Source organism: Ambystoma mexicanum, chromosome 13, assembly GCF_040938575.1.
Source record: "Ambystoma mexicanum isolate Mex_15411 chromosome 13, UKY_AmexF1_1, whole genome shotgun sequence".
NCBI classification, from domain to species: Eukaryota; Metazoa; Chordata; class Amphibia; order Caudata; family Ambystomatidae; genus Ambystoma; species Ambystoma mexicanum.
Window position 1 is genome coordinate 665,119,449 of NC_090938.1, and position 17,080 is coordinate 665,136,528.

The 17,080-nt window shown below is 43.4% G+C and overlaps 1 protein-coding gene across 15 annotated transcripts in view; it reads right to left on the reverse strand.

Moving 5' to 3' along the window:
* SRCIN1 (SRC kinase signaling inhibitor 1) overlaps positions 1-17,080 on the reverse strand; it is a 1,709,922-nt gene that overhangs the window by 117,296 nt on the left and 1,575,546 nt on the right. For 12 of the 15 annotated variants that reach the window (XM_069634673.1, XM_069634672.1, XM_069634679.1 and 9 more), the window contains 2 exons: positions 5,163-6,626; positions 2,193-2,336 (listed from right to left, as the gene is read on the reverse strand). In XM_069634673.1, the coding sequence (XP_069490774.1) occupies positions 2,193-2,336; positions 5,163-6,626 (1,608 nt within the window). The remainder of the gene's footprint in view (positions 1-2,192; positions 2,337-5,162; positions 6,627-17,080) is intronic. The other 3 variants (XM_069634685.1, XM_069634684.1, XM_069634683.1) reach the window with 1 other exon arrangement.

Here is a 17,080-nt window from a genome sequence, read left to right on the forward strand (position 1 = left end):
CCCAGGGATCAAACCCATGTTGCACTGTTTCGTCTTGCTTCCATGGTGAGCACTTTGCCCCTGAGCTATCCTTGGCATACGTTTTCTTCTGGGGGAGCACAAAATGTCACATGCAGCTTTCTGATACTTGGGGTGACAAAATGTGGGGTGGCCCAAAATGTTCTAGCTTCTTTTGTTACATTTGACATAAGTGGAATGGAATAAGTGAGGGCTCCAGCGTTCGCAGATCAACACAGACTATTATTCCCGGGACTGTTTATGAAAAGCCTTGATGGGAGACAGCAAATGCTCCTGTTCCAATACACAACCTCCACTCCAGCGATACGGGGTCAGTGAATGGCTTACAGGAGTCTGCATTATGTGGATTAGAGCCTGGAGCCTCAAGAATTTAAGCTGGCACAGCAGGTACTGGCACTGGAGCCAGAACAAACAGTGGAAGAAGTGACAGAATTAGAACCCTTAGTGACAGAAGTCAGTGGAAGAGGATACAAAGAGTGGGAAGCTGCAACTGTTGGCATCAGCTCCACTTGACCACTTAGTTGTTAAAAAACCTTGAAACCTCTGGAAAAGACTTTCCTTCTGTTGTGAAGACTTAGCCCATCATGATGAAAACTCTCCTGATATTAACACTTGAATGTGTTGAAAAGGCACAAGCCTGGATGGAACCATAAAAAGCTGTACGAAATGGAGTAAGTTGTGGATGACAAGCCGTACACAGATAGATGCATGGCCGACATTGGCATAATAGAATCCCCAAGCTCTCCAGGTCATGTATATATCTTGCGTCTGTAGGGGATGTAGCGGTCATAGTCCTGTTGCTCTTTCAAGGTGATTGGAGTTCAACCACAGCAAGCATAAAACATGGGGCTCAAAGTTCAAAAACACCCTGCTGCAGGAAGTGTCACATCAAAACCCTACTCTACTCAAAACCCTACTCTAGAAAGGCATAGCGAGGCAAGAAAAATAGAGCTAGAAATTGAGCCAATATAACCGAAGCTCAGCCATCCTCCTGCTAGCCAGCACAGAGAGAGTGACTGGCAGTTGGGGCAGGGAGCATAAGTAAGTGTAGTTGGCATGCACTAGGCTTGATGGCCCACGCACCCCGTTGCTACTTTTTCCAATTCTGTGCTGCTGTGCAACATGGTCTGGCCTCATCCCATTCCCGGGATGACATCCAGCAAGCATTAAGGAAAAGGTGAAGGGACAGAGGAGTAACAGACTATTCCTACCTGCCAGGGATGGTTATACTGTGCATTTAATAGCTTGAATGTCTGATCCCACAAATCCTTCTAATTGTCCCCCTGTTCACCTCCCAGCCCCTTTTAGTTTCTCCCTCTCTGGTCTAGTGTCATCATGTTTTATTGGTAAAAGGGCACTGTCTTTATGCCCCTGCCCTGCTCACTCGTTACATGATGAAATGTTACTGTCATTGACGTACAAAGTTATTGCTGAACACAGCAGTGTTAGGATGTCGTGCAAGTAGGGCTATTTCTGTTGCTATGAGAAGCAAAACGCTCATCATTCTAATTAATCTTACCCTGTACTCTTGATGAATGTTTGTTTAAATTTGCTGATGGTGTCTAATGAGTCTCAGTGTAGTTTGCCCGAAAGCTGTAATGGTTATGTGCTCAATAAAATATGAATACAAAACAAGGATGTGTTTTATTTAGGAGAAAGATACTAGTTTTAAGGCCAAGTGCATTTAGGGATCGGATATAGCCTACTCTAAATGTAAATTTCTCAAATTCCTGAAAACATGCTCTATGCTCTCAGGGGCAAGCCAACAGGCACAGTCTGGGTGGCTGGCATTAAGACACATGGTTTAATGGTGGTGATTTTGGCTTTTTACAGCTCAAGCCAAATGGAATACACATTTCTAACTTATCAGATGAGTTGACTAGAATGAATATTGTGACTCAGGTTATGGCCATTTCTTGTGTCCGTGAGGAGCAAGATATCTGGTCTGGTGCTTTGGTTAAATAGGGCAGGCAAGGATGAGAGGCCTGGTGGGAAGAACCTCCTGGCTTCCTACACTGGGCACTGATTCATGACATCATTGTGTTTTAAGATTTTTAGAGAAAAATGTATATTTTCCACTCCCTGCCGCTCTACCATGTTCCCTTGAATAAAGAGATTGGCTCTCAGCTTTCCCCTCTGGCTAGGGAGCAACAACTACTCTATAGATAAACTACCTGCTGCTGTCCCTGGATCCGCATGTACTCCATTCTCTGCTTTATGTGCTTGCTCTTGTCGGGACTGCCCTGCTGTTGAGCCACCTTCAGTCGAGAAGCTGCTGGGTTTACCATCTTCATCGCTGGTATTGAGACACCTCCACTCTGCCGGGGGAAAAAAACATTAAGGAGTTGTAATTTTACAATCAATCATTCATGCTGTGCTTGTTAACAAACATGCTTTAAGTGGTGAAGGTGGGACTCTAGCAAGAGCCAACGCCATGTGAATGTGTTCCAAGAGCTTTTTTATCCATAACAAACCATTCAAAACATTTGGCCACACACAGAATACTTCAGAGGAAAATATAGTTAACATTCTTTGTATATGTGCCAGTTCTTGTTTGTCTTTTGAAACCTTTCTCTGACGCCCTTGATAAGAATCGGCCTAAAATGTTTGAGTTCTGAAGTCATTTGTACAGGTCAGAGAGAGGGGATGCTTTGTCATCACTTGTTGATTAATCACACTGTTTAGATGCATCTGGTTATTTTTTGGAATCTTGAAGAAAGTCAGATTGTGCGTGGTGACCTTTCGGGTATCTGACTGTGGGTGGAGGTCTTTGGCAACCTTGATTATGAGTGGCAGACATTAGACCCAAATGGTTATAGGTGGACGTCATTAGCACCTTATCGTTGGAGTAATTTACAACTATATGTTTGCCAGAGGTGGTCTTAAGGACATCTGATGTTGAGAGGCATTTTTCAGATGAATCTGATTGTGGGCGAGAGTCATGAGCACCACATCATTATAGATGCCCGTCATTAGGACCATATGATTATGTGTGATGGTCTTTAGGATGATCTGATTTTGAAAGGTGGTTTTCATACCATCTAATTGTGGAAGCCTTTAGGATATGATTATAATGGGTGACCTTCAGTACTACATGATCAATGGCAGTTTTTTTAGTGGCAGCTGGTGAAGTGATAGCTTGAAAAGGCATCTGGCTGTGGGTGAAACTTTAAAAAACATTGGCTTGTGGGTGGTGGCCATTAGGGACATTTGCTAATGGGTGGTGGTATACAGGGATAGCTAATTCAAGGAGGGCTCATTGGTAACATTAGATTATGACTACTGATCATTAGCACCATCTTACTATGAGTGCTGACGTAAGTGCATTAAACTGTGCATGGTAGCCTATTGCAGGTTTAATTGTGGTGGTGCACTACAGATACATCTAGTGGTTCAGTGGTGGCACGGCTAACAGTGGATGGGGCCACTGGACCATCTGATTAGGAGTAGTAATGGTGTGCAGCATTTGGTTGTCGTTATGCATTAGATAATTGGAGGTGGATGTAGAACCTTCAGATTGTGGGTGTGGTCTTTTCATGATGGATAGTGACCATTAGGACCATCTGATTATGGCTGACAGACCTTGGCACCTCTCACGATGGCCAGCGGCATTGATAATTATCTAGCTGCGGTTAGTGGTCTTTAGCCCCCCTTCAGTAAGATTGGTAGTTGGTTTTAGTTACATGAATTATTTTCTGCTGTTTTGTGGTCCATCTTATAAAAGATGGCTGTCATTCAGAAAATATGATTATTCAGAGTGGTCTGCCTCACAGAATTACTAGAGTTGTTTTTAAGTACAACTAATATATTGGTAGTATTTTTTGTCTGAATGAGTGATGATTTTAATAATTTACATAGACTTGTAAATGTAACTCATGAGCACAATATGAACACAGTACTTTAACAGATAAGCAAAGTGCTGCAAAAACAGAATTAACAGGCATAACCAATAAAAGCATTCCGTTTCCCCCTTTGTAAGTGAAAACAAGGATCAAAGCAAGAAGACAGAGCAGAAGCAAAATAGGCACTGAACAAGGTTAAGGAGTTATAGACAAAGACAGTTTTATTAAAGCACAAAGTAGGATACAAGGGTAGGAAAGAAAACAGAACAATATTAACAGAATATATTAATAACAGAGACAAGGGTTTCCATCCGTCATCTATCCGAAAAGATCCTTCTGTTCATACAAAGGTGCCGACTGACGCTGCAGAAGAGACCGAGGCTGAACAATGAAGGAACTCAGGTTTGAAGTGAAGACTAAAATCATGTCATAAAAAGCCTTGAAACCTCCCATCTAACGATTAGACCTAGGGTTCAGTGCACACTGTTGTGCCGTCCTAGCCAGGTTATGTCAATTGTCGTCACTTGTTTTCTTTTTTTATTATTCTCAACCTTTCTAACCAGTACACTGTGATAAATGTTTATGGAGTTACCATAAACCTACACAAAAATCATCAATGTTGTAAATGCTCTGATCACAGAGACCCTTACCCAAACTATATTTTGATGACCCATATGCTTCAGCAAACTTGTCCACATGACAACAGACAAGACTAGTGCTAAGAATTAGATCATATCCATAAAATGGACAACCTACTCCCATCTTACATATGGCACTGTGGCACAATACAAGTCAATGCTGGCCTTTAATTGCACTAGTTGGTGCACTGCATTCAGGGGCCTCTATTTCACAAGATAGCTGAGACATTGTCTTAAAGGGTCAGTGCCGGGTTGGCAGAATATTATTTCTTTGCACATGGGTATAAGGGTTGTTGACACTGATGTAAATACAATGTAAGCATGATTTTAAAAAGTGCTGATATGTGAAAGAATGAATTTCTTTCTTGATCCTCTCTTCGGGGCAAAGAGTTCTAAAGCAAATGAGTACGGGAAGAATCCCAAAGTAGAGAAATACACATACAATGAGAGCGAGGTGTAAATCATCCATGCAGATCTTTGCCAAAGTAGTGAAGGGCACTACGCATTGTGGGCACATGCCATGGTCCGGTAAATTAGGAGCACCTTTGCGGCCGACTAAAGGGATATTTTACACCTCGATGCCAAAAGAAAAAATCTCTAATAGAAAAGAGCAGAGTTGCAGTTTAGATGTGAAAGGAAAGGAAACGCCAGAGTGGAAATACACCTGAGGCGCAGAGATATTAGGCTTGGGCATCAGCGGCGGCTTTGCTTTCATTGAAGTCAATGTCTTCAATTCATCAACCTTTCCACTGCCATCCAGAGAGGGCGGCTCAACTGTAACCCTTCCATCCTCTGAGACGTTCCAGCTTTTAAGACCTCTTGAAACATCTTCTGCACTGGTCCTTGTGACCATGGGATTAAGACCTTGATGTTTGGGGGAGCATAACAAATCGGATGAGTGGTAATCACTTATTTGACTAAGGGTGAGCTCAAGAGCCCTGATGGTATCTTCAAGACTATCCAACCTCTGATAAGTGTTGCCTATTTCCCCACTTTGTGCCACAGTGCACAGGGAAGCGTCTGTCACAGGCTCCGATACAGCCTCCTCTGAAATGTTCAGTTCGTTTATGTGCATTTTCATCTCTTCCTGTTCAGCAAGAACCTTCAGCATCTTTTTGGTGGTTATAGCTCCAGACTGGATGGCTTGTGACAAAGCAATGAAGAGCGATTTAGGGACCTGTATCCTGCATGGTTTAGACACATGGAGCTTTGGGTCTTTTCCTTGAAATGTTCTTGGTTTCGGCACTGGCTGTTTTGGGCCTGAAATGCCCACAGGGCCTCCTAGATGCTCCCCTCTCGTTGGTTTCAAATAACCACCATCAGCATCAGTACAAGTGGAACGATTCCCCATCAAGCCGACTTTTTTGGTGTCATGGGGAGGAACCTCACCCTCTCTCTGGATCCCTAGAAATCCCCTATAATCTTGAACCTCTTCAAAGACAGATAACAACATTTTGTATGAGGCTCCAAGCTCCAGAGGTTCACTAAAAATCACTAGAACCGATTTGTTGTCTAATCGCAAAAAGGGATCTTGACTTCTAATTTCTGCACACTCCTGCCCCAGGATGGTATCAATTTTTACAGTGTGGATACTCTCCCCTTTTGACTTGGAGAGTTCATCAACCTCCTTCCTAGACAGAGCTTGAATCATGCTTTTTGTAATAAGGAATCCTATGGTTTCTTCCACTGAACCACAATGCTTCCTCTGTATTGAGCCATCATCAATATTCAACTCTGATGCCTCCAGGTACTGAATCAAAGAAAGACTCTGTCCTTCTATAGATGCTTCTTTGGAGGAACTGGACATAAATGGCTGTTGCGGGTTTTCATTGAGGATTTGGCCTTTTTCATAAATGCCGGTCTTCGTTGAACACATTTCCAACTGTGAAGAGTGCTCATTCTTTTGAAATGAGTCATTTTCAAGCATAACCCTTGAATGTGGCCGAGCAGGCCCTTCTTCATGCAGGTCTTGTTTGTCTGCCGTTTCTCTGGGCTCAAGGCTTCCTAGGGGTTGGGCTAGCCCAGGCTGTGTCTCAGTGGGCGATAGCTGGTCTGAAACCCATTCACTTAAGACAATCTGAGGGAGACACAACATTCTTCTCTGTGGAGATCGAGGGGACTCCCAACCCTATGCGGAAAATTGAAAAAAAGAGGAAGCATTAATAGGACTGGCCATTGAACATTTAGCATGGAAAATCCACAAGACAAGGTGTTGGTGTTGATAAATAAACTTTGGAATCTACTGAAACTCACCAAAAGGGACTATGTTACAAGTGTTGACCAAAAACCATCAGCAGCAACACAATTCCTGTTATTTTTTAAAGTCAGGTTTGCATATATCTTTATTGTTGGCAGAACGGTAGACCCATTTCACTCATCTCCTCCACACTACCCACTCTTCCCTCACTGGACCACTTTCTCACTCTCCCTCATTCGGCGGATGATGTATTGGCATTCTTTTGTTGTATGTTCCATACCAGCTCGCAAAACCATTTTCTATTATCTTTCTTGTACATGTACCAAATCCGTCCAAATCCAGGCAAACTTAAGAACCAATTAATAGCTTTTCATGCATGAAATGTACCGGTTTATCACTACTTTACATTAACAATAATAATAATGTAATTCCTGTTTAGCTTTATTATTTTAGCTCTCAACATTTTACTGGACGTCCATTCAAAAAGAAGTATTATATCTGAGCCAATGTGCGGTTTATACCCAGCATGCCTGTGCCCAACATCCATCAGTAGGTCAAGCAGACTCTTCCCCTCCTGGGACAAAGTTACACATTTTACTATACTGGTTATCCTGCACTGCCATCATCTATGAACTCATAGGTTTAGTGCAGTAATTGTCCTGCTTTGTGAACACTTTTAAGGAGGCAACCGTCAGCTTCTCACTAAGGAACCATACATTATTTTTAAGTATATGCATTCAGCGCTGTCTTAGATTACTATTATTCATGTGTTGCAATGAATCATTTTCATGAGTTGTGAAGAAAGTCATATGTCCACATGAACAGTTAAAAGAAATACGAACAGCTGAGAATACTGGTATAAAATTATCAAGCTTTACTTCCTCCAAATGTATGCACGATTCTAAAACCGATGGAAGATGATATATCAGAGTCTCTTATATAGAGAGTCTAGGGCGTCCATCAAACTGCTTCAGAAGAAGCTTAACATTCTCTATAAAGGTACAAATGCATATACAATGTGAATCTGCACCATACTAGAGATTTTGCACATTTCTGCCGGACGAATAGTACCCAAAGTTACTGTAGTTGAAGCCCCACTTTGTGGACAACCAGGAAGAACATAACTGGCCATGTGTTAAAATCTGATGCAAATCACTATCCACCTAACAAAGACTTGCTTAGAGACTTTGCATCAACTGAACAAAACCTGCAAAAACTAATGTCTGAATAGTCTGAAATACCTCTCTCACCTTTCTGATTTAAGAGCCTTCTTTTCATTGAGAGTATGAAGAACAATTTGGCAGTTGTTAAATAAGTTGAGACGGATATTGGCAAATGGGTATGTTAATTAATATGAAATTGATCAAATACTTATAGCTGGAAAAAAGCCAAGCATGGAGTAGTATTGTTTAAAAGGTCAGCAAATCTATAGTTCTCCTTCTTTCCATTCTCTTACGACTGTCTCTCTAAGTGCAGCACTCTCACTGATAAAGAATCAGCTCCTTTCATCGCACATCACAATCCTTACATAATCTCATGATTCTTCATACACTATATAGGACTACTCGTGGCCAATATATGACATGCCACACTACTATACCACGAAATAAATATTGCACACAATAGCATGCTATGACAACCCCCTTCATTCTCACCTTCATACTCATGCTATCAAATGTAATGAGCTACCATCACAATTTACCACTTCAGCCACGGTTTCTCACCCATTCCCTTTTCATCACAAAACTGGAAAGCATTTTCTTACAATTCACCAATTATTCACCTCAAGGTCATTCTGGCATCTGCTTAAAATCATCATTCTTTAATTTTGTCTTGGATTGACCACACACTCATTTCCCTCAGTTTCTCCCCATCAAGCACCACATATCTCTGAAACATCCTCCGCCAAGGACACAATTGCGTGTTATGTAAAACAAATTGAACCACGTTATAGATCTGGGAAGTGAGAGACACGTATGAGCATGAACCTTCCTGTAAATTGCTTTCCGCCTTGCTGCAACCACCTTTATCCATATGCCCTCCATAAGTGTGAAGGATACTGCAATACAGTCAGACTTACTGAGCCTCCTTTTCCACCATGGTGTTCTGGGGAGCAGGGAGGTCCGCATATTATGTGAAGGGCTACATGTAGGAAGAAATCAGAGGGTTTAATAGACCCCAGGTTTGTGGCATCAGTCTGCATATTTCATCAAAAAAAGGCCTAGTGATACACCAACCATATGTGAGGGGATCGTGAGTGAAAACGCCTACAACCCATATGCTTTGGCACCCACGCTAACTTCATGGAGAGAAGGACAACTCTTTAGCAATCGCCCACTGCACAAAACACACTGGCAGCACTCTTGATTTTGTGCCTGAAGACAGTGCCTTTTGTACTTCTTTACCTTATTTTTGGGGGTGGGGGGTGGTACACTCAGGCCATAATAGGGCCATGCTGGTACAGCTATTATTTTTAGGGAGTTCATAGCCCCGTTAGAGAACAACACTCAAGCCAGACGTTTCACCTGCCACTGAGCTGCCATGAGACATCAGATCTCCACCTCACTCCCTAGAAAAGGAAAACTTCCACAATACCTTACTGTTTCAGACTGAGCTTTGCACAGAGACCTTGGAAGACCGTCACTCCCATGATGAAACCCCACATAGGCAAGACCACTTATGCCCGACTCCAAAATGGTGACATGATCATTTAAGCCTTCAGTGGCCGCTGTGGAAATGCCTTATTAATAAATCAACCATGCAGGGAATGGAGAATGGGAAAGAAGGGCACATCCTTACTATAGCAGGCCAAACACAAGGGTAGGCCTGATTAAAAAGGAAGTAATATCCAATTAGGGGCCAGTCCTAGAAATCACCGGGGGAAAAAACTGATTAAGGAAATGACTGGCCAATCAGAATAATCAGCCACCATATACAAAAGACCGAGAGCCCTGCAAAAAGGCCTGTAACCTGAAGGTTGAAGGTGCAGAGGGGCATACAGGCGAGAGAAACAGAGCTTGGGAGAGACCAGAAAGACATGCATGAGAGAAGGAACCAAGAGCTTGTTGAGGGCTACATCCCAGGTACGCGTAGATGCCAGGGAGAGATGAGGAGAGAAAGCCAAGAGCATGCATAGGGCTATGCACTCAAAGACTGGGAGAAGCTAATCCCTGGGAATGAGTAAGGCAAAGAAGCTGTGAGAACTAATCACAAACTGAATAAAGAAAAGAGGGAACTGAGCACTCATCCCTGAAGGCTGCAAGAAAAGTAAAGCAGCGACTTGTCATTATAGAGTCAAGCAGCAAAGAGAAGGGCTAAACCTTGAAACTGCATAGGGCTATGTAAGCATAGGGGAGATAATCGTCCTATAGTATCCTGTTGAGTTATCCCATCCCACCACCTTTAGTACAAACAGTCCTTGTACGTTTTAGAGGGAATGCTCTAGACTCCATATGCATTTTATTCACCCTTCCTGTTGTTAATAACACAATTCTGTGGAATCATATACTGATGTGTGGGTTCTCTTGATCCCTATATATATATATATATATATATATATATATATATATATATATATATATATATATATATATCACACACACACACACACACACACACACACACACACACACACACACACACACACACACACACACACTTCCTGGTCCGCCCTTCACCACAACCCCGGTTTCATCCTAGTTATGCTGATATGCCCCTTCATTGGCCATCTTCATGAATCTTTCTCTCGATTACTTCGGTATAACATGCCATTTTTCCCATGGAGAACATTCTTTTAAACTGCCAACTCTCCTACGATGTGCCAAAACTCCTAGTTCAACCCCTCCTAATCATTTCATTTCTGTTATCCAACTTTAATCTATCCTGCTGTACATTAGGCTCCTAAGCTCCTTGACATACCCCTCGAAACACGTTTCACATTTGAGCAAGTAACACTTCTTGATACTCTATAGCACCCATCGGGTTATCATTGATAAGTAAAAAAGGACTGGTAATCCGTGATAGTTTCAGTCCAGACAAATAAACCATATTAAATTAATGTGACTGGTTGACTAGTCGTCCAGCCACTTGCAAGGTTGCTTGAAGACCTGGTGAATTCAGTCCCCCCAAAGGTTTGAAATTCACTTACATTCCAAAATACTGCTCATCAATTAAGGGGCACCGTTTTTAACATGCTTTCAGCACACATTAGCAAACACTTTGCCAAACCAGCAACAGATCCAAACTGAAATCTCGAGGACGAGCATCAGGTGCCATTATACCCAGCCGTACTTCAAAACTGGTCCGGGTGGGAACAGTTCATGTTGCCTATATGAGCTCTGCAAACTCCTTACTAAAATTTTAAAAAATAAACATGGGCAGCTTAAGTAATTAGTCACATCCCTCTGTGCTACAGGCAACCTTCTCAGCAAACGTGCTGCAAAACTCCTAAAATACCCAAAACGTAAATATCTGATCTCGATTTACTGGCTTAAGGGGGCATCCAAAATAGCCCTCTCCTACTCATATCTATTTTATTTTACAAAGCTTACATAGTGCTTGAACATAATAAAAATACGGTACAAAAAATGTACAAGAGGAATAAGGCAAAGATCAGGTAACAGCTCAGCTCAAAGGGCAAACTTAAGGTACAGACATGGGTTAGAACGACACAGACTGAAGCAAATGGGATTTGAATTGTTTCTTAAATTGGTTAAGAGAGGGGCAGGAACGAATATCCAGAAGGCGGGCATTCTGGAGACTGGGGCAAGGAGTTGGAAAGAACAGAAACAGAAAGCAGAAGGACGACGAGCAACAGAAAGAAGAAACTGAGGATGATCAGAGGTTGAGGACAGGGTGACAAGGAACAAAGATAAGGTGGGGCCATAGCCTGAATGCTCTTAAAGACTAAACAAACAAAACAAAACTGAAACCGAAGGTGAATTGGGAGCCAATGAAGACGGGTCGGATGAGGGGAAATTCGGGAAGACCAAGGAAGGTTAAACAGAATTCTAACGGCCGAGTGGTGGACTGAGCGCAGAGGAAGAATGGTATAGTTAGAGAGACCAATATATAATGAACAACAATAGTTAAGCCGAGAAAGAATGATAGTTTGCATAAGAAGTTTGTTAGAAGAAAAAGTTAGAAGATGGCATATCTTCTTGATGTTTTAGAGGGGAAACTGACAGGATTGGGCAATAGTTGTGATCTGAGGAAGGAGTGAAAAAAATAAATAAACAAGAAGCCAAGAATGCGTGCTTGAAGGCCAATGGGAGGCTCAAGAGGGGGAACTAAATAGTACAAGGAGAAGGGATAGAGCTAGAAGCGGAGAAGAACGGTATTTGGCTTATTTTAGGGTTAAGGCAAAGAAACTGAGAAGCCATCCAGGAGTTCACTGCAGTGAGGCAAGAAAAAAAAGACATAAGCAAATGGAGTAGTCAAATGAAGACTTAGGTATCCTCAGCGTATAGGTGAACCTGAAAGCCAAAACCAAGAATAAGGGATGGTAAGGGAGAGGTATAGAGTGAGAAGAGGGCCAGGTACAGAGCATTGGGGGACACCATAAGAAAGAGTGAGACCAGGAAAGGGACCCCTTCCAAGCAACTTTTAAAATAATGCTCAGAAAGACATAAGTAGAACCACGAGAGAGAAGTGTCTGAAAACGGAAGAGAAGAGAGAGTGGAAAGAAGTCTCAGGTGATCCCCGTATCAAAATCTGTGCTGAGGTCAAGTAAAACAAGAAGAGGAGACAATTTACAGTGTTTAGTGTGAAGAATGTCATCAGAGAAGGAAGAATGCTGGATTGGTGAGAGGGGGAAAATTATAAAGGTTAAGATAAGAGCTTAGTTGAAAGTAAGTAAGATGCTTGTGAGGTTTAGAAAGGTAAGGGACAGAGGAAATTGGATGAACATTTGAAGGGTCAGCCAAGTCCAAAGAAGGTTTTTTTAAGAACGTGGATGGCTGTGGAAGATTTGAAAGAAGAGGGAAATTAACCAAAGGAAAAGGAAGAATTGGAGATAGATGACAGAGTAGAGACAAAAGCGGGTAGAATAGGTTTAATGAGAGAAGCCGGCAAAAAGGTCAGAGGGAGAAGACGTGGGGTGCAACTGAGAAATGAAGTTGATCCATTAGAGTCGGTAATGGAGCAGAAAACGATCGAAAGTAGAGGTAGTGGCAGAGTATAATGGACTGCAGTATCAGGGGCAGTAGAAGGTTCAAAGAGGCAATTATTAACAGAAATATGTTAGCAAAATCATTAGAGGTAAGAGAAGATGAAGGAGAGGCATCGGGGGACGAAACAGCAAGAAGCTTTTTAATAGTGGAATGGAGGAGTTTGGGGGAAATCTCTGAGACTGGACGAGATCATGAACATAGTTAGCCGTAGTCTGCTTGAGAAGAGAGGAAAAGGAAAGCACTAGTGAAGACAATGATAGGTAGTTAGCAGCGTATCTACATTTCAGCCATTTCCGTTTGGCTCTACGAAGTTGGATTCTAAGCTGCTTAAGCCAATCAGAAAGCCAAGGGTTGGGAGGTTTACCCTTGGGTTGGTTGAAACTTAGATAAAGGACAGAAAGAATCAAGGGATGCATCAATAGCAGCGTGGAACATATGAAGAGCAAAATCTATGATGTTCATAGAAGAGGGGGAGAAACCGTTAGATGTCTCAAGATAGGGCTTCAGCAAGGAATGATTAAGATTGCAAAAATCCGGATGCAGAAAATAAGAGGAAGAAGCATGGGAAGGACGAATACGCTAATTAGAAATCTGAAAGTGATCAGCAGGAGGAAGAGCATGACTGAGAATGGGGTTAATAACATTACAATCGGCAGAGATAAAGGCCAGGTCGAGGATCCCGCCTTTGATATGAATAGGAGAGGGGAGAAGAGCGGGATTATATCAGAGATTAGAAAAAATATGCGGGTGGAGGAAAGGTGAGGGGGAAAATTAATGTTGAATATCTGGGTTCAACATTTTCACGTTTGACTTCTCCAAGCAGACATATCTAGTGATATTGGGAAGAGGATTGCCGTCAACCACCAAACACTAATTCAGTTACCTGGGGTAAACAATTGAATTTATCCTGTTCGACTTCAAGAAACCACAATTGGTGCAAGACATTCTGTAAGGAATCCCCTTTAATAGCTCCAGCACGACAAAGGATTATCAATTCCTTTGAGAACTCGAATCGTATCGACATCATTCTCCAGGAAAGCATTATTTTTCTTTAGTCTATTCCTATGAACAGAACACCTGTCAAACCTTCCTGTTCATCTTGAACACCACAGGATAGTGTTTTACTACAGATTACATATCCTCCCCAGCACTCCATACCTTATCTTGGCTGTTAAGCTCCAGAATTATTCTCAATCCAGGCTGCTGAGCCAGTCTAGTTCAGCAACCCCTTTTTCAGTTACATACATCTTACCCAAGGAATTCTTATTCTCTTACTCCAAATGAGGTTCAATGCATGATGAAACATATTGACTCAGAATGTATGCCAGACTGTAACAGGTCAATGTGTACATCACGATACACTTCATTTAGCATAACTTGAGGTGCCGTAGTGACTGACCTTTTTCAATGATCAGAAACCGCATGTGGCAGTTACTTGGGCCAAACCAGGCAGGAGAGACTGCTGATCTCTAAGGGTCAGGGGAGCCACCCACTCAGTGATGAAAACCATGGAGGCAATAAACAAGGGATCCTAAGAGCTACTCCATTTCTCCCTAGGATGACAGCAAGGGTCAAAGTCACTCATGCTACAAGAGCCCCAGCCACCCTTGAAGGAAAGTTGCCTTCTGGACACAGGACCCCATCAAGGGAGAAATGCAGTATATCTAGGCCCAGAGAAGAATGCAGGCAGCAAAGGAGTGACACAGGGTGCCCTTTAAGATTTTGAGCTTAGTTCATGGTTTCATGCGCAGACTGGGAGTGAGAGCTCAGCACATGTGAACTGTGCCTACTCTGGCATGGGCTGTGAATCTCACACAAAAGACAAAACGTTGGCCCCTCAAGAAATTGTAGGACGCGTGAACACTGACAGCAACAGTTTACCTATACTAGCAAACACTAATAGAAAAAGGAGCCAGTCTAATGTTAAATTACCAGGCCAAATACTGGATGAGGAGAGCCGGTTCCCCATGAACTTGGCAGGCAGAGCACTGGCTCAGGAAGCAGCCATGACACTTCTGCCAGACATGGTGATCCTGGGAAGAACACAGACTAAACCATTGCAAAACTGCCTCACCTGGAGTAAGGAAGGCGGGGAAACCCAGGAAGGAATGGGAGCCAATCAGAGTCTTATTGTCACCAATCACCCACACTATAAAATGGGCAGTATTGCCCTAGCTTTGTAGGGGAGAGGACAGCATTCCCGAGAGACTAATAGAGAGAGGTATAGGCAGACAAAGAGAAAGAGAAGAGTTTGTGATAGATTAGAGAAGAAGGAGAGAGAAAGCAGAAAGGACATGGAGAAGGGAGAGCAAGAGCAGGATATGCAGGAGAAGCAGAAGGTGGAGGAGGAGCACAAGTAAAAGCTGGAGAAAGGGGAAAACCGGCATGCTTAGCCCAGGAGGGTTATCTGTGAGCAGAGGCACTGCCCAGGAGGTGGCATCCAGGGCTGCCACTAGTCTAATATCTAGGTAGAAAATCCAGTATAAATGTTCAGGCCTGTAGAAGTGCTTGGGGGCAGGAACTGGCAGATACCAGAGTACTAGAATGATTACTGAAGTGTGCCAGGGGTGCAATGTGCTCTTATGTTTGCTGGATGAGTTGGGGAAGATGTATCCCCTTCGGTTACAGAAGTGAGTCTGGGCTGGCTACCCCACCACACACCAGTCAGTTGGCAGGACTTGTCAGAGAGGGAAATAACCACCCTAGCCCCTTTAAGGGAAAACCCATTTGGAGTAAAGACACAAACACCATCAATCCTTCATTGCCAATGGCCCAAACATGGGTTCCATCCGCAGGTATTGGGACCCTCAACTCCCAAGTGAAGGTCTGGGGCAAAAACCCAGTTCCAGGCCTGGAGGCAAGGGGCCACTAGGGATGGTGAAGTTCCCAACCTTTGACCATGAAGAAAGAGGTACCTGGGAAGTGCTAGGGTCAGGAAAGTGCATGATTGCCCGTAGAAACGCTGACCCTCAAAGTGACATCACAAGCACATGGAAGCACTTTCTCATTGAGAAAGTGCATTCTTCTGAACCACATATGCAGTCAGGCACTGCCGGCTGGAACAGGGAGAAGTGGAGCTCCACTGTGCAAACCTTGTGTTGCACATGCGTTCGGTGGAGCTCTGTAAGCATTCTGGCCTTCTGGTCATACCAATGTTTCACTAGGGCTTGTTCAGCTTTCAAGTTCTCGGTAGGTTCAGACTTAAGTGCCATCCTTTTCCTCAGGCCTAGCACAGTGATGTTCACTGACTTGGAAGGGGAGAAGCCTCCTGAACTGCCTTGATCAGAGCCAAAGGGCCTCTGACCTGAAGTCCATAGAGGAGTTCAAATGAGCTAAAGCCCACACATGCTTGAGGGACTTCTTTATAAGCAAAGAGAAGGCATGCCAGGAGAAGGTCTCCCTTCCTGCAAAGGGGTCCTACTAAAGCTCATATCGTGCTCTTCAATCTATTGGTTTGTGGATGGTAGGCAGTTGAGAACTTGTACGATACCACACTGGTATTCCACATTCCCTGCAGGTAGTGGGACATAGAGTTGGTCCCATTGTCGGAGATCCCCTCATTCGGAAATCCTACTCGAGTAAAAATATCTAGCAGGGCTTTGGCAACTGCCTGGGCAGTGACAGTTCTCATAAGAATGGCCTCAGGGCACTTAGTGGCATGACCCACTACAAGAAGAATGAATCTGTTACCCGAGGTGGTGGGAGGATCTAAGGGACCAACAATGTCCATCCCTACCCTGTCAAAAGGTATTTACACAACTGGGAAAGGCACCATGGGTGCCACATTCTTGGCTCCACTTTTATCAGCCAACGGACAATTGTGGCAACTTCTGCAGTGCCCATCTACCAAGGCACCCATCTGGGGCCAGTAGAAATATCGAGATAGCCTTTTATCAGTCTTCTTGGCACTCAAGTGACCAGAGGAGGCACCTCATGAGCCGCCTACAGAAGTAGGGGTCTTACTGCTTTGGGTACCACCAGTCTCATGTGGTCCCCTGGAGTAGACTCTATAGGTTCACTTTATAGGAGACCATCTTCCCAATAGAGCCTGTCCTTCTCAGGGTCTTGCCTTAAAGCTGAGAAGCAGCTTGCTGTTTCAAGCCGGCACCAGAGGAACACTCTATTTGGCCCTTGCCGAAGTCTCCCCTAGAGTGCCCACCTTCTGCAAGCAAAGTCTGCAGATCAGGATGGTCTCTAGATCCTCAAATTAAGGCT